Source organism: Merops nubicus, unplaced genomic scaffold (genome assembly GCF_000691845.1).
Source record: "Merops nubicus isolate BGI_N331 unplaced genomic scaffold, ASM69184v1 scaffold11821, whole genome shotgun sequence".
NCBI lineage: Eukaryota > Metazoa > Chordata > Aves > Coraciiformes > Meropidae > Merops > Merops nubicus.
In genome coordinates this window covers 51,225-67,635 of record NW_008586369.1, presented here as the reverse complement: position 1 = coordinate 67,635, position 16,411 = coordinate 51,225, and the positions used below count along the sequence as shown (strand labels likewise).

Genomic DNA, 16,411 nt, shown 5'->3' with positions numbered 1-16,411 from the left:
AACAAACAAAACCAAACAACTAAAAATAGGTGGAGCATAGCAAAGAGGTAAAGCTCTCTACTCTGCAAACTGTTCTTAAACTTCAGAGTGCCCGTCTGGCCTGCTGCTGAGGTCATTGTTACTCAAATGCGCTCTTTGGGAGGCTGCACCAGATAGTTCACTTTTTGCCCCTCCTCTTTCTTGTTCACTGGGTTCCTTTCACAGCCGGTTATACACAAAGTTAACTGAGCTTTCAAATCAGTTGTCCGTCAGGAAGATATATATAGGGGCCACATTATGGCATAGCTTATTTTGCCAGACCCTCGGGGGCGCAAACAAACAGCTGTACATTCCTGCCTTTATAATGGTATCCAGACCACTCGGTGGCAGGCTCAAGTCCCGTAATAACAGGCTTTTGGGATGCTGCCATCCAGTACTCTATATTCAGTGTCGCAGAAATAGCAGTGTCATTCCAAATTCTATTTGCTGAGGTCAAACTTAAGCCCCATGTCCTAGTGCAGAATCACTTTTCCTGGACGCTGTTTTGCAAATTAACGATCTCTGAAGTGGGGAGACAGCTATGCTGCTAACAGTCTTTTCTTTATGTTTCTTCCTTGTCCCTCTTCTTGCCCAATATCAACAACACAGCTTTAGCCCAGCATGCCATTTTGAGCGAAGTCGTGGATTAATATGCGATGAATGTCCAGCTGAGTACGTGGGACCACGCTGTGAAAGGTAAGCAAGCACCACAGGAGCTCTGAAACAAAAGCACTGGTTGCATGGAACTGCGACCTTCTCATTACTCCCCCTTCTCATCCCCATTCCTGTGTTCTGAAACTCACTAAGAAAATTCCTGTGCGTCTTCCCCTGATACTGTGTCCATGCATTTGCATATTTCTAGTGCTTGTATTACTTTGTGGTAAAGTGCAAAGTTTCCAAGAAGCATTTGCTATGAAGAGTCTTTTTCTTAAATGATTTTTCTAGCCTTTCTGTCACTCTTCTGAGATTTTTATAATTATTTTGTCTCTCCTGTCATTTGAATGTTTAAAGCATGGTGAATGAAGTATGCAATGAATTACTGATACTGATTTTTCTTTTGGAAAAGTTAATACGCAGCAAAAATATAGTTCTAATAAATTATTTGTTGATTTTAATATTTTTTTAAATAATAGTTTACATTTTTCTTGCTTTTAGTTTCCCATTGCAATCTTTATTTAGCAGGTAGAACAAGCTAGGTTTTAACAACAAAAAAAAGTTTTCCTCTTTTTCAAATACATAGAGAAGCTCAATATACCTTCCCTAAGCTTATTGCTACCTATACAAAAGACGAATTTTTAAAAATGTATCTAGCATGTCTTTGCCTGTGACAGGTCTGAGTGGCACGTTAGTACTGAGAGAGAAAGTTCTCTCCCATTCTTATATCCTGTTATTCTGAAAGGATCAGATGGAGAATTTAAATGAAAGAGAAGGCTAGTGTGAGTGCTGGTGCTAAGCTCCCAGGAACCCCCTTCCACAGGATGTGAGATGGCACAGACAAGTGATACCACGCTGTGTGTGCACACCTTCCATCCCTTGGGTTTCACATGGATGGAACAGCTTTCAAAGGCGGCTCATGTGCCAGGGGACCTCTGCTAGCTGTTCGGAGGTCACGATGAATCAGCACTGGCTTTGGCTCCATGATCCAAGTCCCCTGTGACCCTGCAAATGACACCTTTTTAGGAGGGGCTGGGGGAGCCAGATAAGTGTCTAACCCCTGGCCAGACAGTTACGGGGCATGAAAACATCGTACTTATGTTTCTGAGGAGGTATTTGCCATTTCTACTTCCATGAGCTGCTTGCAGCGTTTTCCATTGTAAACCCTGCAAAAAGGTAAGGCTTCTGAATGATGACTTACAATATTAAGGCTGGGATGAGGAAAAGTAGGAGTGAACTAAGAGGAAGAGCCAACCAGAAAAGCAGGAACCTGGCCATACGCTGTTAATTGCCATCTAGTCCTGTCTTTCCAATTTACATTTACAACTACTTCCTTTTAAATCCTCTGTTGTGCTGTATCTGTTGTAAAGTGAGAGTGCAGGCTGTCACCTGCTTCCACCCATCGTCACTGAGTCTGCTCCTGCTGCATGCTATTTCTGCCTGTCTTTTCCTGTCTGTCTTGGAAGTCATCACCTTCTTTCAGCTAGTGGGCTGTGAAGTTAATGATGGCAGGAATAAATCACATCAAGAGCACTTTGGTGGCAGCTTGTCAATGCAAGGTCATTGACAGCTTCCATTAGCAACAAGTGCTATTTCTGAGTGGAGCACAGGCTGTAGATTCTATAGGATAGAATCTGAATAAGTGGCAGGCTTGGACTTTAGCCTGGTTTCCTAAGGAAATTAAGCTAGTGTGATCATTTTGTGCATGTCTGTCTGGCTGCCCACAAAGACATTTGAACTTGTAGGCCAGTTTCAACCAATTTTGACAGAAGGGTAGGAGGTCTCAAAGACAATAATTGTTCCCAAAGATTTTGTGAAAAAAAGTGGCTGAACAGAGGTTAATAGATCAGGACATGTCATAGCTAAGGGGGAGAACACTGTGTGAACTCACACCTGATTAAACAGCAGAGAATACATGAGAGAGAGAGAGAGAGAACAAGAGAGACAGATATTATTAAATGTTCTGTCCATAAGAAAACTTTCACAGGGTAAGGAAAAAGCACTGCTGTAGTCTGGGGGATTACTCCCTGCTAAAAGGCAACATCCTGCAGCAAATAATCAGCTCTTAGTCTTGTAACCATGAGATGTAAACCCATTGGAAATTAGGCCATTAATTCCAATACTCATAGAACTATTTGCTTTTAATTGTAACAAGTTGCTTGGGAATGCTCACAGCTGTCAGTAATAATGAACAGGAGAAAATGTGTTGCCTTTTGCTATTAGTAGTGATTGTATAACTGCTAAAAAAATTTACATGAAATTCTTTCATTTTAACAACTGCAAAGTGACAAGTGATTTGAGCCACGTGATTCATTAACTGAACAGTTCTAAATAATCATGAAGTGAGCATACACAGTACTGTACTTATTTGACCCTTAAAGTCATCCTCTACCCCCTATGTACCCCTAGGCAGATAAAATCTTTTGTTTATTTGTGTATATATTTTTACACCTGAGCTGTAAAATGTTAAAAAAAAATCTGCCACTTCTTTCATTTGAACTTTTCAGGAAAATGTTGCCGAAATCACTCGGTGTTCTAAGGAGTCCAGCTCATAACTCCATCAAAATAATTGTGAATGTAAACAATGCTGCGGGTTCCCACATATTTATAATGGTAGAGAAAGCCCAGTTTCCCTGTTTAATTCTTTTCCCCGGCAAATTAGACATGTTCTTACTTTGCTCACAGCTCACTTTCCCAAGAAAGGACACAGACACTCCTAAATGCATAGAAAGGGTGTATGAGAATGTCAAAAAGCTGTCTTTTGAGCCCAGCACATTTACAGGATAATAATGTACATTTTCCAACTACACAGTCTTGGTATAGACAAGAGCACACAGTTCTAGGGAGAAGAAGCAAAATGGGTGAGAGTCCATCTTCTCCTGTAGCAGTCCTTCATTTATGAATATGGTTCCAGTGACCTTTTCCTCCTAGGAGGAGAAAGGTCAGTGTAACGTAAGTGGGAGGACAAGGGTGAGCTGGGTTATGTCGTCCCCCCATCCCCTCTTCTTCAGATCTAGCACAGAATGCCACCAGCCACAGCCACTTGTGAGTCCCTTGGCTTCAACCTGTTGCTCCTTCTAGCTAATATAATTCTTCCACTGCTGCCAGAAGTACGAGTCTGTATTGCAGTGCTGATAGGAAAAGGGTCAAAGATTCATGAGATTTACTACAACAAATGTGTTATGCAGGACTGTTTACAGCTTGCAAAGGTAGGCACTCTGGTGTTAGCAAATGCAGGATTTATTGTTGGTCATACAACAATAACATCTGTGTTGTGTACCTGAGTTAAGGTTTTTAACTGTGTGTTCACAGGCCATTTCTCTACAGGGCTTTTGCCTGACTTTGTACACAGGTTGAATGCACATAAATTTCAAAGCAACAGTAGAAATAGCATTTCCAGACTTTAAAGTGTTTGAGTTTTCGACCTAAATTACCTCTGTCTCAGCGTATTTTTTTTTCTAGTAAATATAAAGAAATTTATAAAATAGACCTGTATTTGTGTGCATATATGTATGTGTATATACACAGCATCATACAGGCTGCAACAAAGAAAATTAACTCTATCCCAGTCAGACCCAGTATACATACTTACAGATATATTTATATAGTAGCCATATATTGGGCACCAGTTATGCCAAATGAAAAACAACAGTGTTAGTCACAGTCACATCTGCTTTTGAAGATAAAGTTAAGCATAGAGGAAGAAAGAAAAATACAGAAACAATCTTTCTTTATGGCTTTTTCTCCCATTTTTGTTTATTTTTTTCATCTCAGAGGTGTTCTGTTGTACTTGGCAGACGTTTATTTACGTATGTATTTTGTGTAATACATAAATGTAATTTTACATGACACATATATTATTGTGGTAGGGTTTTTTTAATAGAAACATTGCCAAACATGTAATTCTTTGAATCTGAGAACAACAGCCGAAGTAGAAATCTCCTTAAGGTAATAAAGATGGAATTAATGAAAATGGATTTGTTTAATCTCCCCCTGCAACTTCAGAAGTTTGAGAAAAAGTGGAATAATTTACACATAGATACATACACACAAATTTCTTTTAAGTTTAACTGGTTTACCTCTATTTTCAGGATCATCTTGACTCTAGATTCAAGATTATATATGTATACGAGTGATGGTAGTGGGCTTTGCTAATTTTAATTAGCAGAGTCTAAACTGATGAGAATATGAAGAGTTATCAAGGCCTCCTGCTATTAATAGAAGGAAATTATTAGCAGTGCATGTTCCAAAAATCCCTGGAGTATTTTTCTGTGAACTGCTTCACAGGTTTCTGTGAATGCTGTCAGATACAGAACTAACCCCTAAATGAAAGTGAAAGAGGAAAATGAATACATATTAAGTGAAGTCAAATAGATTAGTAATACCAAAAGAAACGGATTTATGACAAAAATGCCAGTAATAAGTGAGAAAGGTCTCAGCAAAGCATGAGTGAACTTCAGACACCATTTATTTAATTTTAGGTGAAATAAGATAACTGCGTAAATTATCCTGTTATTCTTTGGCTTTGATAAAATATAGCTATTAATTGTTATATCTATTAAGAGACATTCCTGTCCTTTGTAACTGAGGTATCATCACTGAAAAAAAGCAGACTTGTTTGGTGAAAGTAAGCTAAAAATTAGTCTTTTTTAGTTTCTGAGATATACTCCATCCAAGGGAAAAATACCCATTTCTTTGCAAGGAATGAAAGGAGGTACAATATGCAGCTACATTCCTGACAGGTTCTGAAAATAAAATGCCTGGATTATTCTCATTACAAGATTTTGATATATTGTTGGTACGAGGAAGTAATTGTGAGAGATGGCTGTGCTAAAGGAATAAAACACTGTGGGATAGGTTGTGCAAATTTTAATCATGTTCTTGAGTGCTTACAAGCACCCAAACCACTGGGCTGTTTATACATATTATTCATCTATTGTCTGTACAGTAGTTATTTTTAGAGTGGAAAAAAATCTGACTCTGTGTAATATCTTACTATAAAAAAAATATTAAATTAACTATTATTTCCTCCCTAGTTTCAGTTATCCATTTTTATAATCTTTGCCAATGATACTGAATAGTACTTAATAAATGTTTAGATGGCTTTGTTTAGGCTTCAGTTGGAAGCTTCATGAGATATTCTGGATGGAAGGAAAAGGATGAACTTGATAAACACAAAGGGACAAGAGTGAAAGCATAGTGAAGCTCTGCATTCCTATATTAGAATAGTTCCCAATTCCTTACTTGACCATTCCATGCAGTACTATTACAAAGCAGAGAAGGTTTCTAGGTACATAAGAACTGCACTCAAACCAACTTTACAATAGCAGGAAACAATTTATGCAACGTGTTTTATGTATTTTCTGTTTTCTTTACACTAATTGGAGTCCATCCGAGATGCACATGAATAACTTCATTAGCTGGAACTGGGCAATTTTTCTTCTTTTTCTTTACTATCTGCAAGTTGCTTTTGCTGTGAAGTGTGCGCAAATGTAATGGAAAGGGAAAGCAGATCAGAATATAAATGGGAAATGGTCTGTGAGATGAGTAGAAATTTGCTTTCCATACACGCTCATGTTAGGTCAGATTCACTAACCTGTTTTACATGGTGCTCATAGGAAATTGCTTGTGGGAGAGGTGGAAAAGGAGGTTATATTTTTAAACACCTCTGTTAAAATATGAGAAGTATAGCATACACCAACATAGTTCCTGTGAAAATGAGGAATCTTTTTATTACTTGCCTATACACAGAGATTAGCAATCCATTAATTAAACAAATCTGACCATACAGTAGATCAGGGGAAGGCTAAGTCAGTGGAGGATCCTGTGAGTTAAATTTACACCTGTATTGCTTTCCAAACCTGTTTTTCTAAGCTAAACAAGCTTTTTTAATGTGGAGGAAAAAAATAATCAGGCTTGCTAGTAAATGAGTACAGAACATCTAGACATGATGTGCTGAAATACAAAGCCTATCAAGCATGGACCTGAATTCCTCTAGTGTGCCAATAGACAGTTTTCTTATTATGCTTTGTCTCGTCTTCAGTGCCAGTGACAAGATTTTTCTCCCACCGAAATCTAATTACTAGCAGAACTGGCAGGGATTTCAGCTGGTACTGTATCTACAGTGTTGTTAAAAAAGGAGAAGGAGAGAGAGAAAAAAGACCCTTAAGAAATACTTCAATGAAAATCAAATCATTTTTTGGTGATTAGTGAGGCAATAAAATTAAATACTTCTAATAAAGGTATTATTTAAGGGTTCTAACTGGTGATGTGTTTTACCTTAGGTGTGCAGAAGGCTATTTCGGACAACCTCTAATACCAGGGGGATCGTGCCAGCCGTGCCAGTGTAATGACAACCTTGACTTCTCCATTCCTGGCAGCTGTGACAGCTTGTCTGGTGCTTGCCTGATATGTAAGCCAGGTACAACAGGCCAATATTGTGAGAGGTGTGCTGATGGATATTTTGGCGATGCTCTTGATGCAAGGAACTGTCAACGTAAGTCATGAACTTCTACCACTCCTTGACAACATTGATCTCTCCTATAACCGTGTTCGTGAGAGGAAAGACTGTGCTTGTGTATGTGTGAGCAGGAGAATGGTACAATGTACTCCTATCTCTAATAATAGCGTTTTACTTACATCTGCATCTGGAAATGGAGGCTTCAAAATAAATAGAAAGAAGAATCTATTTTAAAACTTCCTGCTATAGTTGAAGCAGTAACGAAGCAGACGTGGAAAAAAACTGGGAGAGCAGAGCATTTTACGAATGCAAAAGGTTATACTAAATGTCAGATCTACAAAAATAAATACAAATAAATGAAAACAATTCACTGAAAAAACTATAAACCATCCAGATAAATCTGATTAACTAGTGAGATTGGTGCTGAAAGGAGGGAGTGATATTTCAGCTACTGTAGGGTCCAACTCTAGCAGCTCTTTTGACTTACTTCCCACCTACATGACCTCAGTAAGAGTTGGGAGCTGCTGCCTCTTACAGGGCAAGAGTTTCCCACCTCCTGCAAAGCATAGTCTAAAATCTCCTGACAGATTTTCTAAGGTGCCATAAGGGAAGATACCTGGCAATGGGTGCTACCATTTCTCAGCTCCTTAGCGGCATGTTGTTTAAACACCCACCCCAGCTCATACTTCCCCATAGCACTGGCGAAATATTACTGAAAGCAGATGGAAGATTTGGTAGGAACAGGAACTTTTGGTTCTATAGAAGGCAGTGTCTCTCTGAGCCATCGCTGGCACAATTCAGAACAGAATTAGGAAGAACAAGTGCTTTTAACTTAAAAACATCTGTAACATAACCTTCCACCCCATTCTGAGGAATGGAATAGAGCATATTATTTCATTTTCACAGGGATTTTATCCTTTTTGATTCATTGGAATAAACTAAGAGCAACTCCATTGAATACAAAGGTGTCATATTAGGATAAATTATGCAAGTAAAAGAGCTGGGCCATTAACTTGCTGCCCTGTGTGTAGGAACACAGGGACCAGTTCTGCATTATGTGATGCAAGCATGAAAGTATGAGCCGCTGGTGTCCATCTCCAAAATTTGCTCTATTAGTGGCTTGCAGTTTGACAGCAATAATCCTAAATTCTGTTGGACCACCTAAGACTGCATGGAAGCAGCAGTGACAGCGATGCAGAACTTCACCAGGCTTCTCAGCTAAGGCAAACACTGATATATATATAAAATCATAGGTAACTATGGAGACACATACCTGTGTAAATGCCTTCTCTGCCTGCTTTATACAATACTGGATAAAAGTTGGACAATCACATATATTCTGTGCACAAGTTAACAGTTCATGATGAGTGATGTCATATAAGCTAGGTTGTTACATGTGTAATGTCATTTAAAAAGAAGTGTATTTCAAAAATCATAGCTTCCAGTTTGTCACTCTTCCTGGGGCATTGATAGGACTGTTGCTTTGAACCTTTCAGCAGTGGTTGCAGCTGCATGAGAAAGAGATGTAATATGAGAAGAATTCGGGAAACATACAATTTTTAAAAAGTATTAAAAATAAATACATATTCAATGTAGAAGTACAAGCTTTGCTTTTGTTGTTAGTATCCCTGACAAGGAGAGCCCCCTAATGTGTTTATAGTCTTGTGCTCATGGTTGCCTTATATTCATCTACTCTCTGTCTTTCATGTAGATTGTCTTTTTTGCATATGATTTATTTTATTTCCTTTGCAGACTTTCCTTTGCCCTGCAGCTACAGTATCAGAAGGACCGTACCTTTACTTTGTTGTTTTCAATTTAATTTCTTATTAAAAAGCCAAACCCAAGAGGTTGCAAAGCATGAATTTTGCTTTTAAATTATTGTTTGAAGTGTTTTTTTGCTCTTTGTCAGTACTGTGCTGTTGTCATGTGCATTAACCATTTCAAATGACAGTACCAGTTTATATCTCTATAGCATCTCTGAATTTCTTGATGTATCTGTACAAAATTGTAAATATAAGAACAGCGAGCAAGTGTCCTAGGCTTATTTGATTTTATTCTAGTAGACTGCTATTTGGTGTGAAACAGCACAGTGTGCTGAAGCAAATGCCTTGAAGCTGCGCTGACGGTAACAGAGCTAAATGACATGAGATGAATTAAAGCAAATATTCAAGTGTGCCTACATGCCAGTGCATAGATAATAGTGTTAGAGGAGACCAAGTGTGTAGGTTGATTATAAAGACACACTCATAAATATTTAGATTAATCTAGAGAGAATGAAGGGTCTTGACCATTGTCATTTTAGGAGAAAGTAAGACAAATTTCTCAGACAGGCTGTATTGTGTTATAGCAACCATTTGGAGGTTTAGACAATAGCTAATTTTCCCAGTAGAGGTGAATGAATGGGAAGGCTTTACGTGAGATAAATGCAATTTATCAGATTGACTAACAGTTTATTAGATTAATAGCCTTGACTGTGTTTCGTCTGAGTGTATGTACTGCTAGAGCCAAGAAAAACTTTCAGATTCTGCCTTATCACTGCAATGCACTCAGTCATCTGTGGCTGAGTTAAGAATACATGGCATACCATTTGCAATAATAGAAGTAGGACAAACTCATCTGTTTGTAAAATCAGTGTAAATTTTCTTTTTGATTCTTGTGGTGTCATATGCCCAATAAGCAGAACTATTCAAATAAGACTGGCTTCAGTTTTTGAGGGTCTGTATAAAAAGGTTGGTGAAATACTGTAAATTTGCATTGAGAGTAGTGGTTTTTTGTCTGAGCTTTCACACCATTTTGCACTGCTGACCATTTTAATTAGAAAGCTACTCAAAACATATATATATGATACTTATCACTGTGTACAGTTTGGAGTGTTGGCAGTTTTAAAATGTTAATATTATGGTAAAGAAGGGGTCTGTATACGGGATGAAAGAGGTAAATTATGGATTCAATTAGTGTTGAAAAATTAGAGTAAAGGGAAAAGTGATGTTAATTATAGCAGAAATGTTTTTAAGTTTTTAAATTTTAAAAATGTTGCAAAACAGAGATATAAAAATTTCTGAAGGTGTTACCAGACTGATATACTGGAATAAGCAACAAAAATTTGTTGGGCTCATATGAGACATCTTTGCAAACATTTAAGAAATAATGCCATGAACAGACTGGCAAGCCATAAAGTCACTTTCATTTAAAAGAAGCAACTTTTGCAGAATACCTCAATAGCAGGGAGAAAAACAGGAAAAAAATCCTTTTAATTTACAGTTGAAATTTGTGAATTGGCAAGTCCAATAAAGTAATGTTGGAATAGTATACATATAGAAAAAATATAACTGATAATTGCTTTGTCTTAAATGGCACCTTGCAACATGCAAGTATGTGACCACCATGGGTTCACTGTTTGGACTTAAGTGTTTCTTAAAATGAAGCTGCCATGTTGAGAAGAAAAAAAATAGCACATACAGTCAAGGCACTGCAGAAAGACAGAATGTTAGCTGGAGCCCTGGTTTACAGAGTAGTTTCATAATCAGTATAGAGATATGGATGCATTCTCCACTGAGAGAAAGAAAAGGCATGTGCAGGAACCAGCTCATGCTGGTGAAACTAGTGACTGCATGGTTTTAGTCTCTGTGACACCAGTCACAAAACTCTTCACTACTGTGAGTGCTAAATGGATTTTTTCCTAATCTCTGCATGCCAGAAGAGTTGTGGTTGAAGAAAAAGGCTGATGGAAAGCTTCCACAAAATTTCTATTCTTCTAAATGCAAGAATTTATAAGACAGAAGCATTGTTATTTTCCTCAAGAAACAGTAGTTCCTTTTGATTGCTGTTTTAAATCTTTGAGAGCATTATGGTGAGTTAGGGTGATCAGTTGATTGTTTCCTCTGCGAACTGTGATACCGTTGCTGAGAGAGAGGTCCCAGAGAGTCCCAGTAGCAGATAACCCTCAGTCTCTTTTGCAGCTCTACTCCAGAGTGCTGTCTGTGAGAAGGAGCTCTTGCAGGGTGAGGAGGTTACTGCCCCCATAGCAAGGCCCTTGGAGATAACCTTGTTCTGGGTCCTCAGCCTGCCAACATTTCCTGTCAGCTGCATTGACATGAACGGGACTCCAGGGCAGCAGGACCAACGTATGGAGCAGTAACACTCCCACCTGTCATAGCTACATCCCATACACACTCCGCGTAAGGATCTGGACCTGGAGGTTTTGTTCTTTCCATGCCACTCTGCCCACTCCAAGTTTTGGGGCATGTACTCAGTCATGTGCCCTAAACATGCTGTTTTGATGTGAGAAAAGCATATGAAAGAAGTTGTTTATGAACTTGAGGCAATATTTCTCACTGCAACAATTTGGAGCAGAATGCCACATTAATGAGTGTTGTCACCGTATGGGAGTGACACCTTCATGCTTTACTCAGGCCCGCCTTCCTAGATTTCTCAGGGTGGCAAAACTTGCACTGTAAACATTTGGCTGCTAAATTTACTTTCAAGAAACACATTAACAGCTCCTTCTTCTTCCACTGCAGCCTGTCACTGTCACATCAATGGCTCCTTCTCACAGATCTGTGACTCTCGGACAGGCCAGTGCGAGTGTAAACCCAATGTGACCGGGCGCCGGTGCAATGTCTGCAAGGTAATTGAAAAGAAACAGTGTCTCCTTACAGCTTTCTTCCCTGTTTATCATAACTAAATATCATTTGCATTTGGATAGGTTGTTTGGTGATTGTTGTTTTTTTTTTTTTTTTTTTTATTATTTTTCACTTAAAAAATAAAGCATGAGTTGTTCTAATATACAGAAAGGTAAAGTAGTTGTGTTTTAAATATTTTCTAGAACAAAACACAGAACATTGCATTTGCAGGCAGTGAATGTATTTTAAAACTCACTGTGCATATAAGTACATTTTTATATATTGTATATATATTTTATATTCTGAATGTTTGATATAAATTAATTAGTTAAAGATATTACAACTCCATTGAAGAATCCCTCTATGAAGAAAGTTGCAAAGTGTCTGGTACCATCTGTTATTAAAAAAAAAAAGTAGGATACTAATCCACTTCTTGCTGTGAATGTTCTGCTTTAATGTTATTTTTTTTTTTCTTAAGTTTTCTGCTTGTATTGTCCAAATAATTCATTCTTTTTTGGTAAAAGCATCTTCTGCCTTAATGTTGTTTTGCTGTCTCATAAATCACTGCAGAAAGCAGTGTTTCATAAACTTTCACAGATTTGTCTTCAGGCTGTTAAGAAATATGTTATAGCTGTTTGTACATTTCTCTAGCTGAGCATGAGGACTCGTGGATTAGGCATATATCCTCAGAACACCTGTGTGTTTGTGTGTAACTTAAAGCACATAAATAATTCTGCAGAAATCACAAGGATCATTTTCACCCTTTAAAACTGCGTAATTTCTGAAGTTGTTTGTTAAAACTATTTTCAACAGGGTTTAAAGAGTCTGTTCAAAGAAAAACCATTAGTATCAATGGAATTTGAACAGATTGCATAACACACACAGAAAATATCTGTCTTGTTAATACACTATTGCCAGTTCATTGGAAATAAATCTTTTACTGCTGCATTTACTACTGTCTTTATTCCTGTACTCTTTTATGTGGTGTAGTTTCATTGTCTTCACTTTCTAACAGTGTTTATTTTTCATTCTTAAAGCCCAACTACTTCTGGGCCCCAGAAAAGCTGTTTTGTATACCCTGTGGCTGCAGTACTTTAGGATCCATGTCACTGCAGTGTGATATGTCAGGAAAATGTATCTGCAAATCAGGATTCATGGGCAAACACTGTGAAATCAGCAGACAGGTGCCTAAATTGAAAGAATATGCACGAAGCAGTCAGCAGATCCGAGTTTCCCCTCGGAGATGGGGCATCAGCAGTGCCAGTGGGTGCCCACGGGGTGCTTACCTGCCTGCCACTCTGGTAATCAGAAACTCTGTGCATTGCATGGCCTGAAGTCTCATATTTGCTTGTGTTTGGAGCTCCCAAAGTTTTTGGTTTTGTTTTTTGTTTGTTGTTTTTTGGGGGTTGGTGTGGGGTTTTGTTGGGTTGAGGTTTTTATTTATTTATTTATTTATTAAAAAACATGTGCTACAATATATGAAATGATCAAGCAAAAGACAGGCAACCTTTTAGGATACTTCCCCACTCCTCAGGCTTCTCATAGTGCAAAGGACAATACAGGCCAGAAGTCAAATTAGACTAGACTAAGTCCAAAACCAGCACCATCAACAGCAGCATGCACAAAATGTGTACAGCAGTGGGATTTTCGTGGCCTTCCTCTTCTAACAATTCAAGAACAAAAACCTTAAGGAGTTTGCAAGAAGGATCAGCTCCAAAGGCCAAGTGTTAAGATCTAACCTTAAAATATCAGACATAGTTGGTGTCAGAAGTCCTCATTAATGAACATAGCCTGTTATACAAGCCATTTTTAACTGGGTGAAATGCCCATTATTCGAATTTAATGCCATAGTGACAGGTGTATTTATTGTTTATCACATACCAACAAAGCAACCTATTTGCTAAAATGAAGAGGTTATGATGCAACTGCTTCTAACAGAGCAGTGGTTTAGCAGTTTGTTTTTCTTCCCAGCAACTCAAAACCTCCACATTCATCCCATCCTGTTTGAAAAATACCTGGCAATGTTCTTCCTTCCCAGCCAGATTCTGGTACCTATGGCATATTTGCTTGTATGGATTCCCTTGGAGAACATGTGCTTTTACCCATTTAACATATACTGTGTAACTGTCACCCACACAAACACTTGACATAGGCTGATACAGGGAAACAATATGATAACATATTCAGAAATTTCATCATATTTCCTCATTGTCATCCAGGATCTTCTCTCTTGTTCAGTGCATGTGATTCTTAGAATTTATGTGTGTAAACAAGCTTCACTGAGGACTTAATGTAGGAGTTCATCTTGGGGGTTTGCATGGCTGATCAAAATGTTTTTGACTGTGCAGAGCTCATCACAGAATGCAACCTAGCATGCTAGCAATCCTGTCTTCCTTCACACAGTGTCAGGTGCTAGTATCAGAATTTTTCTGGCTTTTACAATTATAAACAGAATTTATTAGATCCTATCAAGCTTTTTTTATTAGGAACTGAGATGCATGCTGTGCTTTGGTTACTTCACTGCATTAATCTGTGTGCTGAGATTTTTGCACATTCACATTTCTGCATGTTTCTTCCTGTGAGAAATTTTTAGAGATAGTTGGTGTATTTAATTGAACTTTGGAGTTTGATTTATATGAGTTTGAGTATTTCTTTCTTTATGCTACGCTGTATTTTGTCATGGATAAGTGTGTAACTGGCAAAACATTTCAATATAGAATTTGGAAATAAAAAACTGAGTAATTCTTTATTATATGTACAGTCAAGCATTTGCTTACGTTCCTATGATTCTTCAGGCCAAATTCTGACCGTAGATGTTGTCCCATATTCTGATACCTATCAGTAGATTCTCTGTGAGAATGTAGAACTTCAATATTACCCTCAGAGATCAGCTTTCAGGACATCTACATGGAAACCTGATGAAGTCTCTGTGAATTCACTTTGGAACAAATCCATGTAAAATACAAGTCAGTGCAGCTCCACTGACTTGAAAAATCTGTACTGATGTATACTAGGTAAAAATCTAGCACCACATGCTTGGGTCATATAGTAGTATATTATAAAAGTAAATATTTTCCACTTTGTTCCATTTATATTCATTAGCAGTGATCTTTTTAATATCTAATTTTTAACATTTTGCTTTCCTAGTGAAGTCTTTGATAGATTTTTACTGTTAAATGTCATAATATCAATTTCAAGTGAAGTTACTAATATGATTTGGATTTCAGTATTCTCTGAAAATCATCATGCCTGAAAAAAAAAAGTATTAAAGGACTCCCATTTTAAGTCATTCTAGCTCAAGACTGAGTTCAGAATTTGAATATCAAGTTCGATTTGCTCTCAGGAGCCTCTGTTATCTGATGCAGTGAAACTCATGGGGTCTGTTGGCTAAAAGCTTCATGGAGAACTCCATATTACAGAGTAGAAATGAGCACATGTCTTCCCCTCTTTACAAGTGTATGTTTTGCTCTCCGCTACTGAAGTAAAGGAGGAAATATATTACTATAGTTGATAACATTTATTTGGTTCTGTAGGAGCTTTGCATTACTCACTGCAAAAGAGAAAGGGAAGAATAAAAATAGAAGAGAAATAGAGGCTCATTTATTACTTTTGTCTGAGTCTTAGACCTGACCCAAAGACACTGGTTTTATCTTAAAAATAGATAATTCCCATTATTTGCTTGTAATGTGTACAAATACATTATGTTCTTCCAAAGTTGTTCCTAAATATAATTCAAAATAAATGCCCTCGAGTTACAGAATACTGTGTACAGACATTACCCTTAGTCAGAGGAGATAAAATCTAGTCGTGCAGAGACTTTCCAGTTGAATCAATCTCCATTCATAGCTGAGAATTTCAATTCACTCTCTTATCAACAAGCGCTGCCTGACATAATCTTACTGCCCAGACACAGGATATGTATGTGGTGCTGACATACGTTCCGTTCCTTGTGGGAGTTGTACTAATGGAAACATAGCCTCGTAGATGTGTTACATTGCAGAACATTCATTATAGCACCAGGTAACACTCTGAAATATTTGCACTTTTACCTTTTAACATACTTTTTCAGCTATGCAGGGTATTTAGGGCTCCCCATCATTTACCACTACAACTCAACCTGTTAAGAGTAGTACTTCAGTGACAAAGAGGAAAGAACCATCCTGATCAAGTTATACTGTCAGCTTTTCCTCTTTTCTTACGGTAATAATTCCATGTACAGACTGTTCTTCCTCTCTCTGTGGCAGCCTGAAACATTTGGCTTACAGTCTTCAAGAGGATGTGTTCCCTGCAACTGCAACTCTTTTGGATCCAAGTCCTTCGACTGTGATGGAGATGGACAGTGTTATTGCCAGCCTGGAGTGACTGGAAAGAAGTGTGACCGCTGTGCTCATGGATTTTACAACTTTGAAGAAGGAGGCTGTACTCGTATGTAAACTCTTTGCAGCCAGTTTCAGATTTATCTCTCTCTTAGTTTATTTATGTATTTCTAAGATTCTAGTTTGGCTGGTTTTAGATTGCCTAACAAATTTTCCTGACAAGTAGGTATTTTCATAGACAGTCTTGTAAATCAGTCAGCTGGCAAGGATGGTGATTGGCAAGAACAAAAGACCCAAGCAATTCCTGCTATTTTAAGGTCATTTTATGGCTAATTTAGCAT

At 37.9% G+C, this 16,411-nt stretch overlaps 1 protein-coding gene across 1 annotated transcript in view; it reads left to right on the top strand.

Moving 5' to 3' along the window:
* The window catches only part of LOC103780929 (laminin subunit alpha-2-like), a gene marked incomplete at both ends in the record, with an annotated part of 129,521 nt that overhangs the window by 62,217 nt on the left and 50,893 nt on the right, over positions 1-16,411 (top strand). The window contains 4 exon segments of the mRNA XM_008948632.1: positions 628-714; positions 6,957-7,168; positions 11,653-11,759; positions 15,999-16,179. Of these exon segments, the coding sequence (XP_008946880.1) occupies positions 628-714; positions 6,957-7,168; positions 11,653-11,759; positions 15,999-16,179 (587 nt within the window).